The sequence below is a fragment of the Polyodon spathula genome, chromosome 16 (assembly GCF_017654505.1).
Source record: "Polyodon spathula isolate WHYD16114869_AA chromosome 16, ASM1765450v1, whole genome shotgun sequence".
Classification (NCBI taxonomy): Eukaryota; Metazoa; Chordata; class Actinopteri; order Acipenseriformes; family Polyodontidae; genus Polyodon; species Polyodon spathula.
This window is the reverse complement of record NC_054549.1, coordinates 35008537-35025933: the sequence shown is the minus strand read 5'-3', so window position 1 is coordinate 35025933 and position 17397 is coordinate 35008537. Positions and strand designations below refer to the sequence as shown.

General features: G+C 38.2%; 1 protein-coding gene across 7 annotated transcripts in view; it reads left to right on the top strand.

Annotated features, from left to right (window-relative positions):
• LOC121328451 (IQ motif and SEC7 domain-containing protein 1-like) overlaps positions 1-16700 on the top strand; it is a 151905-nt gene extending 135205 nt beyond the window's left edge. For 6 of the 7 annotated variants that reach the window (XM_041273118.1, XM_041273122.1, XM_041273119.1 and 3 more), the window contains 11 exons: positions 871-1032; positions 2034-2156; positions 2970-3136; positions 4046-4185; positions 5044-5073; positions 6461-6586; positions 7125-7224; positions 7699-7860; positions 8306-8482; positions 10612-10661; positions 12587-16700. In XM_041273118.1, the coding sequence (XP_041129052.1) occupies positions 871-1032; positions 2034-2156; positions 2970-3136; positions 4046-4185; positions 5044-5073; positions 6461-6586; positions 7125-7224; positions 7699-7860; positions 8306-8482; positions 10612-10661; positions 12587-13105 (1756 nt within the window). In that variant the 3' untranslated portion in view covers positions 13106-16700. The remainder of the gene's footprint in view (positions 1-870; positions 1033-2033; positions 2157-2969; positions 3137-4045; positions 4186-5043; positions 5074-6460; positions 6587-7124; positions 7225-7698; positions 7861-8305; positions 8483-10611; positions 10662-12586) is intronic. The other variant, XM_041273124.1, reaches the window with a different exon arrangement.
• The last annotated feature ends 697 nt before the right edge of the window (positions 16701-17397 follow it).

Below are 17397 nucleotides of genomic sequence, written 5' to 3'. Positions count from 1 at the left end.
GGAGGCAGTTGGGTGCTGTAGTGTCATTACGAGCATACAGATATTGTGAAGAGTTTTTTTTTTCTTTGAGTGTCATTAGATGCCTTTTAAAATAGTAGGGTCACCTTGTTCTCAGAAATTGATTTTAGCTGCGAAAGAAATGCAATCTTGCTCCTTTCACAGAATCCATTCCCCTTTGCATGGCAGGCAAGCAACTGTAACTCAGCTGCCAATATAAAGGAGCTGGAATCCATGGGAGCTATGAAAAATACAGCATTACACATTATGGTTAGCTGCTTGCTCGAAGACATTGATAACACCACATGCTTTTGTGATGTGTTCTAGCAAAGGCTTTGGAGCTTTAGTGAGGGTGCTGTGGAATCCCTCATGGACAGGGGTGATAGAAACCCCAACAGTGGGCTGGAAAAATCATAAAAGAAAGTTTTTTTTGCATCTTGCTAATGATGTGTACAGGCCATCCGTTTATCGCAAAGCTATTTTAAACAGCCCTTGGTTTTCCAGTCCAGTTAATGGTCATGCTGGTTCTTAACTTTGAAGCCCCTTAAGGCTCTCTGTGCTTTTAGAAGTGAGGAATATATATTAGGAATCAAAAGTTAAACTAAACTAGTAAGAAATGTTCTGAGGCTAGTAAAGGGTAGGAAAATGGATGGTTAAACATTTGGTTGGTTTATATTTTTGTTAATACATCATGTTTTTTTACATCTTCGGTAAGCTTTGCTTTGTTATTGTCCTGGGATCTCTAATTAGATTTAATTGTATTTGCCCAGGACAGTTAATTTTCAGAGGAACGTGTCTCCTTGTACTCTAGCACCATAAATGTAACTCACAAAACAGTATTGTTGGTAATGTGTGTGCGGTTTATCTGTCCAGGAAGCCAGAGAAGGGGACCCAGTACCTGATCGAGCGAGGGTTCGTTCCTGACACACCTGTGGGTGTGGCCCACTTCCTGCTCCAGAGGAAGGGCCTGAGCAGGCAGATGATTGGAGAGTTTCTGGGAAATCGGCAGAAACAGTTCAACAGAGATGTCCTAGAGTAAGTGTTACAGAACTCTTTCTATTTTGTGCAAACTTGACCCGTTTAGTATTATATCTAGCAAGAAACACCATAAAACAGTAATGCACTTTTTTCTTGGTTTTCTATATCCAAATAAATTGCTTATTGCAACTAGAAAAAATTGAGACAAAGTGTCAACCTAATGCCCTTAGATGTATTTTTCAGAGAGCGCAGAGCTGGCTTTTTAATTAATTCAAACCTCACAGGTTTTCAGCCTGCTCTCTTGAAATAGAACATTTACTCACAAGGACTTAACACCTACAGTTTGTGTTTTTTTAACATCAAGCAAATGCAGAAGTGGGATCTAGTAAGGGTACAATGTCTGCACTGTGCCATTTTGTTTCTTATGAAGAAACCGTGAAACAGAAGTGCAAGAACCCTGTACTGCCCAAGGTTGAATCGTCAAGTAATTCAAACACATTATAACAAATGTGTGCGAGACAAGCCTCGCTTTGATAGCATTGATTTATTCAGCTGCTGCGCAGTTATGAGATCAACGGAATAACTCAAGACTGCTTTTCAGCTGCTTTATCACAGCTGTGCATGAAACAATCTTGGAGGGATATACAACCCATAGCTGAATCAAGCACGCTGAAAGACATGCTGCTTTAACTCGACCATGCATTCCAGTCATGCAGGCTGTCTCCCTGTCCTTGTGCTGCTTGTTAAGCTTTGGCGCTCAGCAGTATTATGCTGTGTTCCTTTGCACTTGCATTACTGGTAACACCCATCGAGAGAGACCCATGGGACATAGTAACAAACACTGGGCCACAAGGTTAATTTAGAAAAAACATGAATCTCCCTTCTGAAAAGTGGCAGTCTGTTTATGTAAGGGACTCACTGAAATATTTCAAAAACAGACAATCCCGTTTGCCCAGAGTTAATCACGGGTTATCCTGGATAAATGTTATTGTTGTTGTTGTTGTTTTATGTTAAAATATAGAAGAGTTTAAATGTCAGGGGTGTGCTGTTGTTTGCAGCTGTGTGGTGGATGAGATGGATTTCTCAGTAATGGAACTGGACGAAGCTCTCCGGAAGTTCCAGGCTCACATCCGGGTCCAAGGAGAAGCCCAGAAAGTAGAGCGGCTGATTGAAGCTTTCAGGTGTGTAACTGGAGAGACTCCGTCTGAGCTATTGAAATGGAGGCTGCTTTGCCATTGTGCACCTTGAAGTTTAAGAACATGTGCATCACCATAATCCAAATATGAATGCAAAGGTTTTGTCATACATCTCTATATCGGTTGGTTGTTCATTGTGGTTTAAAAAAACAAAAAAAACATTGCAAATGCATTGCCATAGGAAATAAACATAATAATATAGGAAATAAACATATTAATTACAAATTCACAGTGGATACTTTGTTGACTGGGGGCTACCCTGCATGTGCTAAGCTGGGAAACGCAATGTCAATCCACAGAATGGCTTGATCAGTGTGCAGAAAGAGATCAGTGGGTCATTACCTAAAGATTAGGCATTTTTGCATCAGTAAGTAGATTGCTCAGCAGCAAACCCTGTTAAGAAATCCCATGACAGGTTACCTAGTGAACAATTAATTTAATCCTCAAGTTTGATCTTCCTAGCACTCCAACACTCCTAAAAAGGCTGTTTATGTACATTAACTTAAAAAAAAAAAAAATTATCAATTTGTATATTCTCCGTACAATCCTGTTTTAAAGAACTGAGATTTGCATAATGAATTTGTCAGCTTTTCCGGCAGGATTTTGCTTGTAATGTTGAAGTGTGTTTCTTCTGCTTGTATAAACCTCTGTTCAAAAAAACATTTTTCAGTCATGACTGTTTTTTTTGTTTTATTTTGTATTAATATTTTACTGCTTTGTGGTAATCCTGTTTAGATATGTTACATGAAAGTACAGTTCATTGCACTCTGATTTGATCATTTCCCTGTTTCTGTATAGCCAGCGGTACTGTATCTGCAATCCTGGGGTGGTGAGACAGTTTAGAAATCCAGACACGATCTTCATCCTGGCCTTTGCAATCATACTTCTAAACACGGACATGTACAGCCCCAATGTGAAGCCAGAACGCAAAATGAAACTGGAGGACTTTGTTAAGAATTTACGGGGTGAGCATCAGGAATTCATAAATAATAAACTGTTATAGCGTTTGTTTATGTCTTCCATTATTACAAGCCTGATTCTTTTGGAGATATTTTTTTGTACAAGTAATCTCATAGCTGAAAGTGTACGTCTTCCAAACTGTGTTATCTGCAAATACAATTTAAAAATTCTTAAAGAAAGACACTGCTATTTCTGCTTGGAGATTATATTTCTGTAGCAGATGCTCCATGGAGTTTTAGTTCTCACAGATGGCTATACAACGAGAACACATAAAACGTGTTATTCCCTAATGTAGCAAGTGCTCACACATTTCTACACCTAAAATGTCACAGTCAGGCTTTTTGAAGTTGTTCAAGGAAATCAAGATACATTCGTGAATTGCATACATTTTAATATAATGAAGTGAAATTCATAACTGTTTAAATTACATAAATCATAAATGCGATACATATTAGGCAAATTGTAAGTGCGTGTGTGTGTGTGTATGCATGTGTTTATTTGCGTTATTGATTTTCAATATTCATTATCTTATCAGATACAATGTAATCAATGGTTTTACTAATAAAAGCCAAGCCCTGATGGTAAAATTCCTTCTTCTTCCTGCTAAAATAAGCATGCCTTGTGGTGTTTTATTTTTATTTATTTATTATCATTTTATTATAGGAGTCCATGACCACATTATTTCTCAGCCTATTAGAGCAATTTAAATGTATACATAGAGAAAGTCTATGCGGAGCACTCCTAAAGGGAACATGATGAGTAAGCCTTCCTATGTGCCCTTGATGATGCAGAAGGAGGGGGGCGGGGGGAGGGTTGGATCTGCAGCAGTGAGGTGCGGCCGCTGTAAGCTCTTAAATGTTTACACGTCACGCATTGCAAGCCAGTGTGCTAATGATGGCTCGTGTGACCTTCAGGGGTGGATGACGGGGAAGATATTCCGCGGGAAATGCTGGTCGGGATCTACGAGAGGATCCACAAGCGGGAGCTGAAGACCAATGAAGACCATGTGTCCCAGGTGCAGAAGGTCGAAAAGCTGATTGTGGGCAAAAAACCTGTAAGTGCAATCTGTGGCAGGTGATCAGTACTGACATGCAGTGGATCCCAAACCCAGTCAGTAATACATCCGATAATGTGTGAACCATCATTTCCATTTGAACATTGCCTTATATGACCAAAAATGTGGACATTTTGGAAGGAATAGAATTAAGCTTCCAGTAGGTCAGACTGCAGAGTCACAATACGAAACACTTCCTTTCGTCCCTTATATGATTTAATTACAACAGCCTAGATGTTAGAACCAGAATATACAGAACAAAAGTATAGCTTGATAGTGTTGTTTTATCTTATTTTTTCGGTATCTGCTTAATGTTACTTTACGCGAAGTAGAACAAGGTTATTGGCAATAGGTTTCCGTAGCTATGGGCTCCCCCTATGGTTCGTCTTGTGTCAGTGCTGTCTATAATGAGCAGTCAACCAGTGGCTCCCATTAATCCTTTTTTATTTATTTTTTTCTTCGTATGGAGGGTAACTGTTCACCTCATTATCACATGTTGTGACCCTCCTATCACGCTTGAGTGAGATTGGGGGGGGGGAAACAGCGCAGCACTCAGCTTGATTGGCAGTGCTTTCTGAATGCAGCTGCTGCCATCTGCAGAGTTTATTGCCTTCGGCTGAACAGATGCAAGATCCATGAGTGTGTTTGTACTGATGCTTATTGGGCTCTATTTATATTGGAATACTGCGAGTGGAAGTCTTTTTTTTTCATTTTAGATGCATTATAATGCTCTATACAAGGACTAAACATTGTATTTGCTGCTGCTGTGCATGCTTGTTATATTAGCAGCAATGTTAAGGTGTCTTTACTGAAACTCAGCTGTTGTAAAGCAAACTTACACATGTGTTTCTATTGTAGATTGGATCTCTGCATCATGGACTTGGTTGTGTAGGTATTTTTTTTTTTTTATATTTGTTTTATAAAAGACTGAGGTTGATCCAGGCTGATATGTACAGTGTTATTATTTGTTATAATACCTGGCAACAGAACAGTCATACACTTGTGCTTTACAATGAGAATGACATTAGTGAACTTTGGGGTCTGATGGAACCAACTTCTCAGAAAATTTCCTACAAAGTCATATGTTAGTAGCTAATGTCAGGTAACGTATTAAATCTGATATTGGCACTGTAAGAAAAATGTTAGACTGTACAAATGGAAATTCACTATGCCTTAGTACTTTCATTTTCCAGTATGTTGACTTCATTCGTTTTCCAGTGTGCCTCAACCACACCTGTCTTGCTAGCTGTAAGCTGACCAGTTCCTGAAATACATTCCAAGTCAGCATGAACCTTGAGGCTTCATAGGCTGGTGATACTCATTAAAACCAGATTCATTATAAACTGAAAGTTTAACCCATGTACAGCACTGTCATGCACATTCATTGGTGTTTAGTATGATGCTGAACAATGCCTTTTCAATAACCTGCTGAACCACACACAAGTGGCACATAAATATCTACATAGGGAACTCTCTTCACAATGTATACATTAATTTACCTTCAATGTTTATTCATATGGGTCACCAGTGATATATACTACAGTATTTATTTCACTGTTGAATTGCTAACATGCAAATATTTCTGTTAACTTCCATTAAGATTTTATTGAATGAAAGGATTGAAATCAGAAATTATTTTATTTTTTGGATCATCATTAACATTGAATACAGTCACTATAGCTGTAAGAGTTAATTTTCCATAATTCCATCCTACTTTTACACTCCTTCCCCCCCTCTTTTGCATTATCAAAGCGCCACTGAATTATAAATAATTGTTGTTGCTATTATTAATGCAAAAAGGAATTTACTTTTGTAAGCCTCTGTGGATTAATCTAATGCTGTGTAATTGATTTTGTCTAGCACAGCAACATTTTTGCAAATTGAATTACTTAAGAAAAATGTGCTAGTTAATAATAAATATAGTCAAATCAATTTACTGAAAAACCCTTGGGGCTGTTTAGTATGCTTCTTTTTTGTTCTGTTCTTATATAAATATATTTTAACACTATTTTTTAAGATTTTCAAAGCTGTTTACTCCAAATCTTTTTTTCAGAATGGGGAAAAAACACCAGTTAATCGTCTGAAGTGAAAAAGAAATGACTTAATACTTCATTCAAGCCCCTGAATTAAAAGTCTTGCTTGCTTAGTTCTGATTTGGTATCTTTAGTGGAGTAGCTCTGAGAATGGAGCCCGTACTGTGTACAGTGATCTTGTAGTTGTTTCAGGTGGTGTGGTGACCTCACTTACACTTGGGTCCTGTGTTTTTCCAATGCAGGTGCTTTCTTTGCCCCATCGAAGGCTGGTTTGTTACTGCAGACTGTTTGAAGTCCCGGACCACAACAAACCTCAGAAACTGGGACTGCACCAGAGAGAGATCTTCCTGTTCAATGACCTTCTTGTGGTATGCAGCTGTGTTTCATTGCTATTTTTTTAATTTGTTTTATTTGAACATCTCCCTCTGCAAGCTGTTTTTATGTTTAAGTCTATTAGAGATCAAAACCAAGCAGAACAAGAAACTTTTTTTTGGAGGTGAAAACTTTTGCTTTTACTGTCTAGCACATTTGCTGTGCTGTTTATTTTACACAGTTTTTGTCTAGTCCCTTAGGTAGACATGCTGCACATTCTATCTCAATGTGTTCCTGGTCAAAGTATGTGCAGCTAAAAGATAGACTCAGCAATATATAACTATGAACTGATACATTGATTCATTTCATATAGCTCTTCTCTGCAACACTAATTCCGTTGATAAATATAAAATAACACCCAACACAGCGCAGGCCTGTTCCTGAAAGATGCACAGACGTGATTGCAGTGTTGTTTTTCTTTCACCACGACCTGTCTTACTATATACGGACGGACCCTGTATTGAGACCAGTGGTCTGTTTGTGACGGTGATTAACAGGACGTACTGTGCAATTGATCCCCTGACTCGCTTTTAGGTCACAAAAATTTTTCAGAAGAAGAAAATCTCCGTGACGTACAGCTTCAGGCAGTCATTTTCACTGAATGGGATGCAGATTCTCCTCTTTGAAAACCAGTGTAAGTACCAGAAATCAGACCCAGAATCCCAAATGCGTGTGATTTTCAGTTCACTTTATTGCTAATTTACTAATGTTTCTGCCTCTTGGGTAATTCTAGAATAAAGTGTGTTTTTTTTCAACACTAGTTTATATTGCTAACCTTACAAAACTTGGTATGTTCACAAAAGCAGTAGTAATGTATATGCAACAGATGTGATGATCATGTTTATGCAGAATTATGTAAATAATCAATGCTGGGTTTAAGTAAGAGGAAACATAGGTAGAAAGTCAACATTCTAGCTCTTAAAACATTCATCAAGAATGCCTGTTAGAAGGTGGATGACCCACCCAGTATTCTATAAAATGACCATTGTTAAATGAACAGCTGTTTCATTATTAAACGTAGCATGTGACCAAACAAATGCTGCTTGTGCTTTCTGTTATACCATTCTGGAACATATCAGGTTTATAGGACTTTCCGTCTGTTTTTTAGATTATCCGAACGGAGTAAGGCTTACGTCAGCTATCCCAGGTGCAGACATTAAAGTTCTCATAAACTTCAATGCACCCAACCCCCAGGATCGGAAGAAATTTACAGATGATCTCAGGGAGTCCATCGCAGAGGTCCAGGAAATGGAGAAGTACAGGATAGAATGTGAGCAGAAATGTTTGTAAAAAAACAGGGTGTTTGTTTTTTGTTTTAGTTAAAAGAACACAATTTAGCTCCTGTGCAGCAGTCTTTGAGTCTGGCTTGACTTTCAGTCCAATAAGCACAGCATTTAAAATCCCCATTTCTGTAGTGTTCTCCATAATAAATGCTAAAGACCAATGCCAAATTTGCAAAATATTTGCATTTTACGACGTTGTGCTTGAAATGTAACGTATATCCTAAAATATTTTGAGTGTGTGAAGTCAAATTATATAAATACGAACTGCAAAGTAATCTCTACGGTCTACAAAGGAAGTTGTTTTTTTTTGTTTGTTTTTCTGCAAATGTGAATATTTTTACCACGAAACCAACCCTAACAAATATGTCACATTGCAGTCCTTTGAATGCCAGTACATGACAGGTGAAATCTACTGAACTGCTTTCTCTTCAGCTGAGCTGGAGAAGCAGAAAGGAGTAATGCGTCCGAGCATGGCTCAGAGCTCGGGGCTGAAGAAAGATGCAGGCAACGGTACCATGAACCGGCCCAGCCTGGACGACAGCTACGCCACTGGGGAGGGGCTGAAGAGGAGCGCCCTGAGCAGCTCCCTCCGAGACCTCTCCGACGCAGGTGAGAGACCGCGGCATCCCCCCCGTCCCAGACACAGCTTCAGCAGCCTGCTCGCTGACATCCTGGGGAGTAATCTGTCAAATTGAATATATATATATATATATATATATATATATATATATATATATATATATATATATATATATAAATATAAAAAGGAAAGTGGGGCTGTTTAAATTTTTATATATATGAACTATTTCTGATTTATTTTTAACATAGGTATGTACATGGTTCTAAAAAAGGAATGTTTTACAGTTTTGTGTCTTGCTAATTATTATTATTATTATTATTATTATTATTATTATTATTATTCTTTTTGTGGAGACTGAAAAAAGACAATAGTGTCACTGGAATCTGTAATGTAATGTCGTATATAAAACAATAACCTGTTTAGCTTTGACATCTGCTGCAGGTTATACGGGCTTAGACAAATGTGCAGAGTCATCGCTTTGTGTGTGTGTGTGTGTGTGGCAGCGTTCCTGTGCGTTGCATCGATAAGTGAGATTGAATGAAGCCTAGAACTTCTATATTCCTGTACATCAAAGACCAGTTAGAGTATAGCAACCTCTTTACACACATGCGCTTATTTTCAGCTTGTTTTAAGTTGTACATTTGTATTCGTGTGGTGAACCATGACATCTCATGTTTCAGTAACACATGCCGAGTTTGGGCATGGTCATAATTGAAAGCCATTATAAGGAAGCAGCTGATCATGGTTTCCCCTTTGACAGGGTGTTGTTTAAAACCAGTTAAACATAATTCTAATCTTATTAAATGGTACTTGCAGTTATGAGCAGCTCTGTTGTTTTGTTGAGCAGTGGTACCAACATCAAACGATACCAATAAACAAAAATAAATAATTAACCCATTCTAACACCTCATGCCTTTGGTGGCATGCGAGAATGAACTGCTTACTCTAAAAAATATATTTATGTAGAGCAAAAATTGGGTTAAAATAACCAGTATTGTATAGATTTTACAGCTCTTGAATCCCTAACGATAAAGTGCAATGTTACAGACATCCCTAGTACCACATGTTTAATGGCAGATTACCACTGCACAGCTACAAACATGCTACATCTGACCATGATAGCAAGTGGCTTTTTAATATCACGCCTGATTACAATTAAGTTTAGCCTTCCTTTGACCATAGAAAAATGAAATCCACTTAGAGCTCCAGTTTTTCTTCATTGGTAGGGGAATAGTACTGTTGGAGGTTTTTACAGAAGTGGTTTGCTGTAAATGAAGAGGACCAACATTTGGGTGATGTTTGTTTGTACGTATTTTGTTTCCCCCATTGTGATCTGGAAAGCTTTGAGTTCATTATGTGAAATGTCACTTTAGTGTTAAACGGAAGGCAATGAGGCTCTAATAGGACACGACATGGTGAGATTTGTTTTTCAGTTATTTTTATTTATTTATATTATTCTACCATGTGCCATCGTGTGTTATGTGCTTTTCTTTCCTTTTTTCTTTCCTTTTTTTCTTTTCAGAGCTATCTGTCAAAATATTCATTATCTTGAAAATATATTCAACTTTGTTAACTGATGTGCTATGTGGCTTTTTGTTTTTGTATTTCCCAAACAAAGGGCCCACATTCGCCGTAGTCCTGTAGTCAGCGTTGTCGCACACGTGGGTTCTTGTTACACGCTTATATTCAAAACAACAAGACCTTTGCTGGTTGTGCGTTCAGGTGTCCCTATTTGTTTACCTTTCTCCGGCTTGCAGTTTCCCTGCAGCCAGTGTGATTTTTACAGTGGCCCTTCCGTCATTCCGTGGCGACTGCTTCTTCTTGGGTGTTGTCATGGAAACCAGTTGAATCACACTGTAGAAGCACTATACCGAGTCTGTGTAAAGCCTTATTAGCCTTAGCCCTAAACAAGCAAAGTAGTTCCCTCTTTTTTTTCATTTTAATTTTTTTTAGAACAACACACAACTGTAGTTTAGAAATGACTTCCTTCCCCAAATTCTAGCCTTTGATGCAGCCTTTTCGTCCCTCATCCCCAGCTCCCAGTTGTATCTGTCTCAGCTTCTTATGGGTCTACAAGCCCTAGATGAGGGATATTTACCTCTATATCACCAAGGTCTTTTCTCAGTTTCTAATCTATGGTATTGCATGTCCTGGGCAGGCAAGCGTGGGCGTCGCAGCAGTGCAGGATCACTAGACAGCAATATGGAAGTAAGTAGGAAGCAACTGATGTCTAGCTGCTCAATGTGATGATGTGCACTTCTCAAAGCATTTCTGTTGCACCCTTTTGCTTTATAGTTTCTCTCCTTCTTCCTTCCTTTCTTTTTTTAATGGGTAATTTGCCTGACTCAATTTAATATGCATGCGTGGGCTGCTTGCCATGTACTTCAGGCTTTTTTATCATGTTGTTTTTTTGGCTGCAGTTAACGTCTGTATTCACAGCAAGCATGTTTCAACTAATCCATGTCTCAGATCTCTGACAAATGTATGTTTTTTTTTTAATTGTATTTATTCATTTTTACTTCGGACTGTGTGAATGTGAAAACGTTGTACTGTGTAATTTCCAAATTGTGAACCTGTTTCAAGTGGTCTTCACCCCATTTTCTAACCCCTCTGTACTCCCTCCAACCCTCCCTCCCAGCCCCCTCCCCATTTTAACAGTATTCAAACCTTGCTTAATAGTGAGATCATGTAGTTTGTTTTAAAAATGAATCAAATATTTATTTGTACATGCTGGGAAAAACTGGATGGGAAAATGGGAGAAAGAAATAGAAAAATGTGGATTTCATGAGATTTCATTCATCATTATACACACACTCCATGTTTACAGTTTAAAATGAATGTTAACCTGCTGGTTTCATTCAGAGCACTAACTGACCATCTGTAATTTAAAGGAACTGTGTCCTGTCCCCTTCCCGAAATTCAACAGCTTCAACTTATCTGTTACTAATCATCAAAATTGTTGCATATTTTTAAAACATTTTTTAATGACCATTTGAACTGTCAAAACAAAATGTGATTAAAACCATCAAGTAGGGGAAAGCAGTTATAATATTTTGTGTTTCATACATGTAGAAGGTGATACTGAAACCTTTAATCTAGCCAAGGTTTTCTGGTGTGGATGTCAACTTTGTTTGTTTCAGCTTCTGCATGTTGTGCGCATGGAAGTCAAGAATATGCTTTTGTCACACAGTATACAAGCAATGTGTCCTGCTGTGAATCTTCCCAGCTCACTGGCTTGCTTGCCATTTAGTAGAAACTGGCTCAAGTCCCAGATCTGCAGTGTTCAAGAAGCAATGAAAATATGCAGGTTGGGTAAAAACTGTACATAATGGTTCTGTACTGTGCGTCGATTGAACTGCACTCCAATCACTGCAAAGAGGGGATGTGTAGAGGTTCAGGAGTATGATGTATCGACTGTGAGTTCTGGGATGTAATATGGTAGGAATATTTAGATTGTGTTCCAGATCTGGTGGTTCTGTTAACCAGGGAAAGCCCATCATGCTTTGCATTTTTTTTTTTTTTTTACCCAGCCTGCATCTTTTTATTCATTTTTTAAAAAAAAACGTTATTACTTAAAAATGGCTTTTGTTTTTCAAATGAATGCAGTGAATTATTATCAGATGTAATTTATAAAATGTATAAAATTTATATAAAGTCTAGAGAGAGGTGCTGTTTTTTATACCTTGTAAAAAGATGTGTAGACCAGTCCAGAATATTGTGTTTGCAATGAGCTGATAAATTATACCTTTTTATTTGTTTGAATTACTCACTAATGAAGTTTCTGTCCTTAAAGTAGGCATGCAATTATTCCTGTTTTTTTTTTTTTTTATAAACATTTACAGCGGTTGTTAATAAAGCAAAAACAAAACAAAACTACAAATTAGATCAGTGTTCAATTTCAGGTAAGAAGAGACTCCAAACAGTGGCAAAGAGGGTCCTGTTAGAAATTAACAGCTACTGATAAACTGGAAGCTATAACACAGACATCGTCACACCTACCATCGCTTTAACAGCTTCACTGATTGTATTTCAAAAGTCACTCGCTTTTAGGTCTGTTGTTGTGCAGATACTGTAGGTCACTTAGCAATGGTACAGTCCCTGAAGTAATGACACTGATTTCTTCTTTCCTCCAGGGGTCCATCATTAGCAGTCCTCACATGCGCCGGAGAGCCACCTCGACCCGCGACTGTCCTTCTCGCCCACACCAGACTGTCCCTAATTCCTCCTCGCTCCTGGGAACACTTTTTGGCAGTAAGCGGGGGAAGCCATCCTGCCAGGGCCCTGGCCCCCCTCCTCTTCCTCCTCCACAGTCTCAGCACCCCCCTCTCCTCCCCCACCCCTCCAGCCTGCACCACACCGGACCTGTAGAGACACAAACACAGGCACAGATGCACACACACCACTCGCAGTACTGCCCCGTCCAGCAGAACCCACCTCCCTACCACCACCACCACCACTACCACCCACCACAGCATGCCCAGCACCCTCCACACCAATACCACCAGCACCCCCCCTACGCGATGCAGTCTCACACGCCTCACTCCCAGCATGCACCACACCACCACGGCCAGCAGCAGCCTCCCCCTCCCCAGCCCTCGAGCAGCAGCAGCAGCAGCAAGCCCAAACACAGCGGCATTAGCACCATCGTCTAAAATGCTAATAAAAAATGAAGGAAGAAAGATACACGCCTTGTGTGACAATAACAGACAGAACCACTCACTGGTTGCAGTCGTGAAGGCACTTAATTCCAGGTAGCATTATTTCAAGATGCTGTGCACAGGGAGCAAGAAAAAAAAAGGCACTTGATTGACTACTTCTGTTTACTTGAGAGCCTTTGGTGTTCAAGAAGTGGAATTCAGAGGAATGTTTTCATTCTCCATGCTTACCAATCATTTACAGAAATAATGTTTGTGCTTGCTCTCTCACTCAGTTGCTGTAACATACGGCAAACAAATGTCTTCATTTGGGCTTCACTGTACCAAGGAGAGAAAGGAGTGAAGTGCATCATGGTTACAAATTCTGACTCCTTAGCGATGCATGTGCAGAAGCAAAGTTTTATTCTCAAACAAAATGGCTATATGTAAGTTGCGCACTGTAAATGAATTGTACCTGATTCAAGAACAGCGTATACATCATTTAAGAATTTAGACCCAAGAGCTTGGAAAGCAAAATATATTAAAGTACATACAGTAGATGTTCCAATATTTACTCTGTAGCCCACAGTACACAGTGAGGTGATTTAGCAATCATAAGTAAATGTGCCAATTATTAAAGCATTTACTATTTTAGTCGAATAACACTGCTTTGTGTATATCGTGCATATTTTGTAAAATAAATAAATAATAATAATAATAATAATGAAATAAAAAATAAGTAAAAAAGCATCATATGAAAAATAGCAGGAATGTAACCACCCTGTTGTAGCAGATTTAGTTCACTAGTTTAAAAAGAAGCATAAAAAAATAGTAGGCAATTAAACAAGATGGTACATCTCTGGTTGCCTTATTGCATCACATAGAACTTCTGAATATTTGAAATATTGCAGTTGCAGCATAACCCACTCACCAGGTGTCTGTATATAAAATACAGAGTAACAAAATGGACTTCCCAGCTGAGTCTTCAAATGTCAAGCAGCAAGGAGCAGAGGAGCCTCATCATTAGCTCTGAGGGGAGATCACAGCTGCTTGTGCACCATTATTTTATTTTTTTAACTTTTTTTTTGTTTTTGTTTTTAAATACTGTACATTGTGTTATTAGGTTTATCAATGGTTAGATCTTGGTGTGATTCTGTTAAAAAACTAAAATCTTGCCTGTGCGATTTGAAGGAGATACTTTGCAAGCAGGTTATAGCAGGAAAACATTCAGATCTATTTCTTCCACTTCTCTGCTCTTCACAGAAATATCATTGTACTCAGCAGGCTGAGTCTGCCCTGATTACTCACAATGCACTCTTAGATTTGAAGTAGTAATCATTGGTGGATGAATTTATTTGCTATGCATTGCTAGCATGTTGCAATCACATAACATTTATTTTTCAATACAAGGTGAGAGGGGAAGGAATGTTTTAATCTATTGCCAAGAAACTAATTCAGTCGAGGTCTTGCACTGAATCTTGGAGAATTAGTGTTCCGCTTGTGAATTAGGTGGATATATAGCTTAGTTTTGTTTTTTTAAACCTCTAATTTTCTACATTTTGAAAAGTAATAGTTGGTTCATATTGTAACACTAAAACTGAGTTGGAGTGATCCTCTGAAGTTTCTTTTCCTTTTTGATTTTCGGGGACAGCTTCCTTTGAGAGGTGTGAGTGAGTGGCGTGTGTGCGTGTGTGAGAGAGAGAGATAGCGAGGGGCTGAGATAATGAACTCTCATCAGGTCTGGACGCATTCCGAAAAAAAAAAAAAAAAAAAAACATTTATAACTTCTAACTTCCCACAATGCTTCAGTCAACTTCCAAGTAAGTCAACTCAGCACTTTGTCAGTCTCCATTGAAAGCAAATACTAACAATCTAGAGTTTAGCCTGTTGTCCTTTTTTTTTGTATGTGCAATATTTTTTTTCCATCGTAGTACAACAAAATGGAGAAGAAACAAGCTCCTTTATTTGATATGTTGATTTTTTTTTTTTCTGTATATCCTGAATCATAATGTCCTACCCCACGGGGTGCTACAGTGGACTGTTAGGCTCTCTGTCCTTTGCAATGATAAGGAATGTGTGATAAAAAAAAAGTGCATGTCATGTTAATATTATGAGGCTACTCTACATATTGTATATTTGCAGAATATATCAGTGTTACTGTTGACTATAGTTGAAGTTAAGTGATAAGAACATATTAAAATATGTTGACTTTTCTTCTTACCTCTTTGCCATTAGTAGAGTATGTTCTGTAGTTTGCTCCTGGAAATATCAGATAATAGGGCTAGATGTTATACTAATGAAAATATTTATAAAATGGCAGAAGGAAGCAAATGCATAATTCAAATTGTGGAAATATTTGAGTGGCAAAGAGTAGTGCGTACTTCATGCTGAACCGTTTATGTAGTGAGGTAAAACTTTCAGATCATCAAACAACAGAAAAAACAACATTCCAAAAATAGTAAATGGTGCCTAAAATTATTTTCTAAAACAAAACACACAAAGCATGGCAATTAGTGTAATAGGACCTACCTAAATGGTGTAAGTGTTGTGGCAGTTGGTTATACAGCTTCCTGTGGCTTGTATGGTATTAGCCAGTCCAGTGAATAAATACAGAAAAACATTAAAACAAAAACAGGTTTTGAACACATCATCCATTTAACAACAGTTCATCCTAGAATTGGAATACAACACCAGCCTTCTCACCTGATTTTTTCTGTTGGGAAAGCAGTAATTAATTGTCTGTTAAGAATGAATTGTATGGCAATGTAAAAATGAAAACAAAAAAAAAAACAACTGTAAAAGTTCACCTAAATATAACGTACATGTATTGTATTTCTTCAGATATGTGTGCAGCCATTCAGTGTGGAAAATGTTTTTTCCCCATAATGCACTGCATGCCGCAGCAGCCTCTAGTTACTTGTTAACATCAAGCTGATGGAAACTCAGCCAATGTATTTTCATTTGTGTTTTGTTTTATTTTATTTTTTAAGTGAAACTCTTGATGTTGACTTGCTGTTCCATATTATGCTGTGTGTACCTATGGTCCAGCATGCATTTCACAATGTAATTGTTGTAAAAAAAAAAAAAAAAACACTACTTCTGCCTGCAAACTGAGGAGTGACTGTGTACATAAAATTCCAAGAGCCTAGAAAAAATACCATATCTCAAGGCAACAAGGAAGAGGCGGGAGAGGGGTGGTAATTTTGGGAGGTGGGACCAATGGAAAAGGCAACTCTGAAAATAAACTGTACATAGTGTGTATATTAGTATTCCAGCACAATGTCTGCAGTCACACTGAGGTTTCATTCCTATCTCCTCCCTAGAAAAAAAAAAAAAAATCTTGTAAACATTTAGCTTACCTCTGCTGTAATCTGTATTAAACTCTTCTAGGATTTAGGTCTTGAACACAGACCTGTTAAAAAACTACCACTGCTTTTCATGCTCATCATGGGGCGCTTCTAAAGGCCTGAGACTCATTTTGTAAGTACAGGGGACGAGAGGAGTGCTTTCATTTTAGTATGCATTCTGTTTGTAAGTAGTTATAACACCCTATCGATGTAAAACTATAACTGTGATAATGTCGAGAACGCAAAAAATAAACAAAGTAAGACTCCTTCATTTGTCATTCGTGTGGTGTTTAAAAAGCAATCAAAGTACACGGGATCAAAATGTGGTCTGATTATTGCAAGTATTTATATTTACCCAACCCCCTCCATGTATCTGCACACTGCAAAGCACTTTTCCTTAATCATTTTATTTAACACGTGTCTCTCTTGTATATGGTGTCATAGCTGTCACGTTTCCTGATGTCCTTAATTTGCAAACACGTTGCCCAAAGTGGACATTTCATCTAGACATTTGATTTTTATAAGGAATAGGTGAGTTTAGAATTTACTAGATAATGAAGCCAAAAAATGCTTTGACCTTACCTGCTTGTCACCTGTCCAGGTGGCAACAGTAGCTTTCTGCAAGGAAATGGTGTGAATGGAGAATTGGATTTGGAGACATTAAGAGTTTTCAAAGCATGTTTCTCATGCTGTCCAGGCTGTTCTGTATATATTTACAAAGCTCTGGTCTGCATCAGGAATGTGTGGGTAAGACTTGTCCTTGAGAAAGCTCAGGATGTGCACTGAAGCTCAGTCTGGCTGATGTTGCAAGAACATTTTGCTTACACTTCAAGCACTAACTATGACATTTGAAATATCCATCTCCTGTGGATGGATGAAAATTATTAGATTAGTAGGCGTCACCTACTGGGTTTGAACTTTGTTTGTTTACCTTAGTGTCAATGAAGAAGCAAGTGAGATGGC